Consider the following 8,616-nt stretch of genomic DNA (forward strand, 5'->3'; position numbering starts at 1 on the left):
CCACGACGTCATCAGTTTGAAACAACTTTATTGACACGCCGATATCTGTGAACGATCACTTGTTGAATACATTTTATCGTTTTTCCCCCCTCAGACACATTCAAGACACAATATATCCCGGACCATCATTTTAACTGTTTGCCGAAGCCCGTCTTTATCAAAATAAAAAGCCCACATTATTTATCTCTTGCAAAACAGCTGCTTTCATCGCATAGTAAACTGCAATGCCGATTCCTACCACTAGATGTCTCTGTGACACAGACGTTTGTCACAACATGATAAATACTGTATGGAAGTATGTAAACATGTATGCTGTTAACCGTGCACCGTGGCTGCTCGACGTTAACAGGTACGTTACTTCACCCAGCAGTCCACCTGTATGTAACAGCCTGTGTGTGTCTACAGCTCCTGGTTGTAATGCAACAAGTTATACATAACAAAGAAATTCTTTAGCACAAAGACAGCAATGGTACATACAAAGAAAGTAAAAGAATAATAAGTGGTTGGCCTAGGCCTATATAAAATGAGATTAAAAATGTTTGGGTATAATATTACCCGTAGAACCTTCTTACTTCTTATTAGGATCCCTACCTATTGATGTAGAGTATAATAACATTACATCCCTACTGAGGATCCTTCTTTTAATTGCGAAGAAGATGATCCTGGCTGAGGCCACAGACCCCCACAGTAACACAATAAAGGGAGAAAATTAGGGATGTATGAAAGTATACTGCTAGACTGTAATTAAAAACAGATATAATTCAGCAGTCCAGCAGTGAAACAATGGAGCAGGAGACAAGTGTCCTAGACTCTGTGGAAGGCCTGTGGTTTACACTGCTGTTGTACATGTTTGATAGCAGCAGGTACAGAGGAGCGCCTGAGATGATCAGTTTCACCCCTGGGTGGGATGACCCACTAGCTGAACGAGCTGCCCATCTGCCGCAGCTCGTAATAGAGGGGTTGAGAGGGGCTATCTAGGATAGCTTTAATTTTGCCCTTCATCCTCCTCTCCGCCACTGCCTCCAGACTGTCCAGTTCTAGAGCTGGCCTTCCTTACCTGCTTATTAAGTCTGCTGATCTCACTAGCCTCGATGCTACTGTACCACCCCAGCACACAATAGCAAAGAATAGTGTGCTGCTACAACACTGATAAAACTGATATTAGATATTCAGGAGCCTGTTGCACACACACACACACACACACACACACACACACACACTAAAAGATCCAAATCTCCTCAGGGAGGATAGTGTGCTCTCACACTGCCTGAAGAGGGCGCCAGTGTGATGTGACCAGGCCTGTTTTTATTGCTGTCAGACCCCAAGGCGCTTGTATGAGCTCATTCTCTCCGCTTCCTCTGTTGGTAACTTTGACAGGGTGCCTCCTTTTCCTCCAGTAGGATACCACCAGCTCAGATAAGGGCATCTACACGTACATTTCTTATTTCTAAGCAACAGAACAGCAAAACAGAACTAGACACTAGACAGTTTGCCCTTCTCTCCTCCTCTCTACTTCCACCCTTATTACACATTCACCTTGACAACAGTGTCCACAAGGTCAAATAAAACAAAATTAGATAAAATAAGACATAACAAAATATAACAAAATATAACATGAGAGACATTACGTAGGCGAGTACCCACAGGGCGTATTGTTGTGGTTACAGCAGTGAGTCTACATCAAGTCTGAGTCAATCAATAGAATTGAATATATCTTTCTATCTATCTATAAGACAGTGGTTAAACATGTTGCACAGTGTAGATATTTAATTGCAGATTGAGAGAGTCCTTATGGTCAATATAGGGTTGGCATAACTTAATGAGCTGATCGTATCTGCTTCTCAGAACATGTTATTTTCTCCAAAGGGCAATCTGATTTCCATGTTAGAGCTATACGTTTTCTTGCAACAGGAAGTGCATTCTTAATATATTTCAAGTTTTGCAAGTAAACATAACTCAGGCCCTGTTGTATCTTCGCACACAGCCATGTAACATGTGAAAAGTACCCTCTGCTGTGCCACATCTAAGACACATCAGTGTAAATGCAAAAAGTACAGAGGGAACTCCATCACACAGTTTTCCTTTAAGTGTTAACATTTCTTGAAACAATGGAGGCAAGACAAGGAATATTCCTGTCCCACCCGGGGATTCCCATGAAAAAAAAGTGTTGCGCCAGCCCATGAAGCACACACCCAAAGCAGGTGGAGCCAAAACAGCAGGATAGGACAAGCTGCAGACTTTTATAGAGGAGAGCTCCGATATGAAAGTACATTATCACAAGGGCCAGCCTGTTAAGGAGACACGTTATTCAGCCTTGACCAACAAGAGTGAAAACAGACTGATAATTGGATATTCATCATGGAGATCAATCGTGTACTGAGTGGAGATCAGGTAGGCATTACATGTAATACTTTTCTGTGCAATAACAAATTAACAGAAAATGAATGAAAACTGTTGGGAGGGAAATAAGAGGTACATTGCATTTATGATTCTGATCTGTTTGAATTCTGTTGTTGCAGATTGACTTTCTCTCTACTGAGTACATCGTGTTACTAATTCCCAGGTAAGATGCTTCATTGTGCTTACTTCCTCATGCTTGATTTACCCTTCTGACAACGCATGGGAGTTTATATAGCAATTAGATAATGGCATATATAAGCATGTTTTAAAATATGTTTTACAGGAAATCAGCAGATAATAATCTTATGATTTCAATCATTTGATTGTGGAGGTTTGCCAAACCAGCAAGGTGACATGTGACAAGAGGCGGGCTGATGCTTTCTTTCTGAATTCCTCCAGAGTTCTTACATAGTGTTTCATTCTATTAAGGATGCTGCCACCGTGTGAATGTAACATCCAGCACTGAGTTGTCGTTTACAGAATAGTTGTAGCAGCTGAAAACTCAAAACTTCCTTCAATGGACTCAGTCACTCTGCTGCTGTGACTTTGTGTATGAGTCTCGCTGTTTCTTTCATTTGCTTGTGACAAAGACAGAACAAAACTGGTGCTGGAGAAGAAAATGCGGGAAAAATGTCAGTTAGTTTCTATGGACCCTAGACGACGGTTATGACTGAACATGTCTGTCATTTTATGGCTTTTTACGCAGGTGTCACGTGTGTCTGAGATAAGTTTCAAACAAAGAAGTCTAGCTCATCCTCTGTCACTCTGACCTGTGCAATAAACCCATCTCAGCTTTAGTGTTTTTGTGGTGGCAACTTCAGGCTCCTCATTGGTGTTAAACCTTACATGGTCAAGACATTTCCTAAAATAAATTCAGTGCGGATATATCCAGCCTTTATGGTGTTATTTAATACCTCACATATTTCTATTCACTGCAGTGTGATTGGGAGTTTTTCTGTCCTGGCGGTTTCCATATGGAAATGGAGACGTTTACACCAACAGGTGAGTCAGGCTGTATGTGTTTATGTATATGAATCCCTGTGTGTGTATCTGTGTGTTTGCATTAGTGTTACTGTATGTTGATGCTGATGTTTTAGTACAGGACATTTGTTGATTTTTGTCTTCTTATGCATCTCATAGCTCCTCTATTTGTTTGCAGGTACACCTCCTGGTGCAGCTCGCCCTGGCAGACCTCCTGGCTGCTCTGATCCTGATATCCACCAGTATCATGAACAAAGTCAGCACTGAAAACAGCATGTTTGTCTGCCAATACCTCCTGCCGCTGTCACTGGTGAGAAACATTTCACTTTGTAAAACCTCTTACCCCTATAAGTTAATCATTTACATTATTGTTTCCTGGTATCTGAAGGAGACATATCTGAAGTTTCATTTTCTAAAACAAGACAGGGGAGTTAAGAGAGGCATCCACTTAGACCTGGGTACTTCCTCGCTGAAGCACCTGTAGTTTTCAGGGTTGAGAAGCAGATCATGATCTCGGTGTCTAATCTGATCACTGGAGGATTTTCTCTGAATCACTTAGGATTGTAACTGAGAGGAGTCATGTCATTCTAGCAGTAAAACAATTCAAAGCTTTATGATTCTTGCATTGCATCTTTAAAGCCAAATTGTCCTTAAACCAAAAGGTGATGCTGCATGTTTCATGCTCTGTTAATTTTTCAAGTCTTTCGTAAACTGCATCAGCTTAAGCCCAACATTTTCTGAACTCACATTGTATTTTAAAGTGATAAGAGTTGAGGCCAGAGTAGATAGTGATGTTACATAAAGCAAACATAGGAAAGAATGTAATGTAGGAACAAAAACGAGTTTCACTCAGTCCAGATTGTGACTTTACAGATATGGAAAATATTTAGCCTTTTAAAAGCCCAATATTTAAACAAAGCAAAACGAATACCCTGAGCCTAAATGAATCATTTCATTGGTTGGAGTGATATTCTTTATACACTTCAGTTGGCAACAAGCCCCAATTTAAACCTCTTCAAACAGACATTTTTTTAGATTTATGAACTATAATAAGCACATTTTTTAAGGTTGTCAAATGTTCCTGGACTGCATTCAATTATGGTATTTTATGTACCCAAACAAATATAAGTACCTTTGGGAAGTCCTAACTGATCAGATTCAAGTGATCCGCCGTTTAGCTTCATGATGCATGTTGTCACATTTTGCATATTTTGCTATATAAACTGTTATACCTCACAGTTGCATCTTTGTGTGTTTGTCCGTTGCAGACATTTTATTTGATTTCATTTCTGCTGGTGGTGCTTTATGCATGGAAGTCCAAGAACGCATTCCAAGGTTGGAGAGCAAGACCCACAGAGGACGAACGGGGACAGGTGAGGCGTCCACTGCATTTGTAAAATATAATTTATACAGAACAGTCAGGGCTAATTCAGTAACTGATTTCTCATTATCTTTCTGGTTTTCAGAGTCGGAGTAGAAGGAAAATAGTCACTATACCTGTCTATGCCTTTGTTTGGTAAGTTTTTATACTATCTTCCAGACTTTCAGGACCTTATTCCTGCTGTACACATTTTAATTTTTCATTTCTGTTTGTTTCAGGTTGATCCCCATGGCATTATACTTAGCATATGTGCTCACTCCCTTCATAAAACCTACTTTGCTGTTTCCAGTCACTGACCGATCATTGATCCTCCCTAATAATACCAAATACTGCACCAGGTGAGCTCACAGCTTCCATCACCGACTTCCTCCAGAGTCACTGCTTTCAAATAAGTGAAAGGAGTAAAATATATCGGTTCCCCTGTGTTTCTGACCTTTTTGATTTTTCTTTTTTTCTCAGTTGTATCTTGTTCTTGCACATCTGGAGGGATTCCTGCTCTGTCACTGTGAGTATAACACTGTCTCATGACACACTTTTTTTTAACCTAAAAGGCTTTTTGAGTATACATTGCTCTTAATTTGCAGCGTTTTACATGTTTTTTCTAATCATTTTACTGTATTTGATTGGTATTGTGTTTATTATGTAATGCTTTGTTATAGTTTGTAGTGTGTTTATACTAACATGATTTTTTTTTTTCCTTCCCAGGAGAGACTGCATGACATTTTTATCATAGTTTTTCTTATCCTCATCGTGATACCAGTGATGTTGTCCTGCGCTGTAAGTAATTAAGAGGATTTAGGACATTTTTCATTTACAGTCTTGTATATTGACTTTCAAAATCTATGAAGATAAAGTTTAGATTTGTAATTTGACAGTGTTATCTTAAGCTTTGAATAGTGTATTTACATGTGTGTAAGCAGACTGTAACCCTTCATTTTTTCTTGTTTCAGGTCATTTACTATAAGGTTGGTAAATGGTATGAAAGACATGAGCAGGAAGGACTTTTTCCTGTGGAGGGAGATGGACGTTCAAGGAGGAGATTCAAAAGAATGATTTCGACAGCAAGAAATATGGTGATGGTCATCTTGTTCTGCTGGACACCAGGTACACACACACACATACACATTTACAGTTAATGTAATACACTTTATTGGCTTTAAATCAACATCAGATTGATGCTTAATATCTCTTCCTGCTGTAGCTCTTGTCCTCATTCTGCTGTCTACTCTGATGATGTGGACAACCATTGAACAACGCAGCCTATTTGGCATTTTTGCAATACAGGTACGTTTCAGAAGAACAATGTTTATAATAATAAATTATCATCAGATGTCTGAGTTGTGGGTTATAGTTTTGTTTTTGTTTCTTCCAGGCTGCCAGTGTGTCCCTGCAAGGCTTCCTGAACAGTATGGTTTACGCCTGGAGGCGGCCCAACTTCACGGAGGCCGTTCTTGGGGAGAATACACCCCTGGTGGCACATGACCGCCTGGCCTTCTTTGAGGAATCACTGAGGAGCTCGTAGTGATTGTTGACTCTAAACGCATTCAGAGACATTGTTGTGCCGCGGGAACAACACTCTGGCCTGAGAAAGACTGACTGCACACCTGCACACTACATGACTTCGTGTCAATCATTGTGAAACACAAAACTATTTCATTTGAGGACTGGGGATGAAAAGAAATAGAACAAAAAGTTAAAGGATGTACAAAGATTCTTTAAAAAACACCAACTGATGCAGTGTTTTACTCTGCAGCTGCTGGGAGCAAAAGGGACTACTTGATAAATTATAAAAGTGAGTTACATTTATATATGTTCTGTTAATGTACTGTTTTATTAAATTTTTTAAAATGTCAAAGAATTACATAATTATTGTGGCAATGGGTTTCTATTTCGTTATGTTTTGTCACGTGCATTTTGTTCACTGAGGTGTTTTTTTGACCATGTGCTTTGTTATCGACTTGTTATGCAATAGTCCCTCAGCAGAACAATACAAGAATGATGGAGAACCTGTCAGGGTTGCATACTCTGCATTTACCGTTGTGTCATTTCAGAAGCACGCGTCACCTACGATAACACAGAGTTCAGTGTGAGGAGCATTTATGAGTTGGGACAGTGAGGAATGCTGAGTTGCTGCAGAATAGAGAAGGAACATGATATCTGCTTTGTCACGTCTGTGTTCGACCACAACTGTATCCGGCCAAAATGTCCTCACTTTGCAAAAATGTCCCCACAATGTTGCTAAATTACATTTTATGGTCCTCACTGTGTAGCATGTACAAGTACACACACACACACACACACACACACACAAAAATACATACACAAGCACAGGCACAAAGATCAGTACACACTCTTTCTGTCATATGAACTCTGTGATCATGTTTAGTCACATGTGTCTGTCTTCCAGTTGAACACTCTGTTAATGGTTAACAGGCTGCAGGCCAACCTGTTTCTGCTTGTATAAGTGATCACCTGACTCGCTCAGTTATCTACTGTACTGTAAAGCAAACTTCATGTTCACTTTCTTTTCTGAGGGCCACACAGTTGCATACATGGGGTTGATGCAAACAATAAAACATAAAGGTTATACATAACACAAGGCTTGTGACAGTCTAATTGCAAAACACGGTTAAAAATTTGAGATATGTCTGTGAAAAAACTTTTTTGTGCCCGTTTAAAAAAATAAATGTTCCATTCTGCAGAGCTGTGTTTTTTCATCACTGCGTTCACAACAAACACCTTTGTATGATGATAAGTTGAGCTCTTATCACAGATTCAAATTGTTGAGTCATTTTATTATAATAATAAAAAGCCATGCTGCACGTGTTAACCTAATTTTAATTTCCTTGTAGCCATCGGTTATCTAATGTGCCCCAGATATCTCGTCTATTCAGGGATAGGATGTGATAAAAATAATGACTGTGCACCACAGTGTTACTGAAAAAGCAGCCTCACTCAGCAAATATAAGTACCTGGGAAAGACAGGGAATTGATACAGATTGTTTCCTCAATATGAGCCCAACTTATGGACACTTTTGGGCAGCACAGTGCAAGTTATTATAAGTGACCCATTTGCAGTATTTCTCAGCTGTTTGGTCATATTTCTATTCTTTTGGTCATGTGTAGAAAGAAAATCCCATACTTGAGCATAGCAGAGCTCATAAACTGCATCCATGCTGTAGTGACAAGACTGCATGTTCATGTTTGTCTGTGTGTACACATAGTTGCTCCATTAATTATCTGCCCAGTGAATTCTCTGAATATGATGAATGAACCTCAGAGATTTGCTGACTAAACTGCAAGGCGGTGGCTCAGAAATGACTTTCTAAATGTGTTCTGCTCTCCAGCTCCAAGGTAGTCTGGCACGCTGAACACAAAGCTGTGCCTGTGTGAGAAAAATAAAAGTGATACATACATTATTTGGGGGAAATAACAACAACAAACACCAAAAAAACACCCGTATTTTCTGATCACAATAAGAACATAGGCACAACACACTGGGATACAACATGGTAAAAGCAGTTTTTTATGTGTCAAGCGTGTTCGTGCACGCATTGATTTGGTCCTTTATTATGATGAGTAAGTTCAACCCATTTACAACGTTGTTACAACCACTCACTCTTTTCTTTCATAGTAGACAAGTTAGCACCCATCAGCAATATTCAATACCAACAGCTATAAACGAAAAGGACATATAAGGAGAGGCTGCCGATGGCAAACAATTTGATGGTTTTGGTGGTTATAAATTAAAGTATGAAGTCATATATTTTGCAGTTCTCTTTATGAGGGAAATTCCAACCAGCACACCTGTGTAACAGACGAAGATTCCCAATCAAAACACTCATATAAAAGGC

General features: G+C 39.5%; 1 protein-coding gene across 1 annotated transcript; it reads left to right on the forward strand.

Moving 5' to 3' along the window:
* Positions 1 to 1,074: 1,074 nt before the first annotated feature.
* Positions 1,075 to 6,520, forward strand: si:dkey-30c15.2 (uncharacterized protein LOC558938 homolog). Its single transcript, XM_049574003.1, has 12 exons — positions 1,075 to 2,391; positions 2,520 to 2,563; positions 3,339 to 3,402; positions 3,560 to 3,691; positions 4,650 to 4,754; positions 4,848 to 4,897; positions 4,981 to 5,100; positions 5,222 to 5,267; positions 5,468 to 5,539; positions 5,713 to 5,866; positions 5,964 to 6,046; positions 6,135 to 6,520. Exons 1-12 carry the CDS (start codon positions 2,359 to 2,361, stop codon positions 6,282 to 6,284), a joined length of 1,053 nt encoding a protein of 350 aa, XP_049429960.1. The 5' UTR covers positions 1,075 to 2,358; the 3' UTR covers positions 6,285 to 6,520.
* Positions 6,521 to 8,616: the final 2,096 nt, after the last annotated feature.

Source organism: Epinephelus fuscoguttatus, linkage group LG4, assembly GCF_011397635.1.
Source record: "Epinephelus fuscoguttatus linkage group LG4, E.fuscoguttatus.final_Chr_v1".
In the NCBI taxonomy this organism is placed as follows: Eukaryota; Metazoa; Chordata; class Actinopteri; order Perciformes; family Serranidae; genus Epinephelus; species Epinephelus fuscoguttatus.

Coding starts and splice junctions, on each gene's coding strand:
- si:dkey-30c15.2 (XM_049574003.1), top strand. CDS start 2,359: ATGGAGATCAATCGTGTACTGAGTGGAGATCAG. Junction 3,692..4,649: donor ACCTCCTGCCGCTGTCACTG/GTGAGAAACATT, acceptor TGTCCGTTGCAG/ACATTTTATTTGATTTCATT. Junction 5,867..5,963: donor CTTGTTCTGCTGGACACCAG/GTACACACACAC, acceptor TTCCTGCTGTAG/CTCTTGTCCTCATTCTGCTG.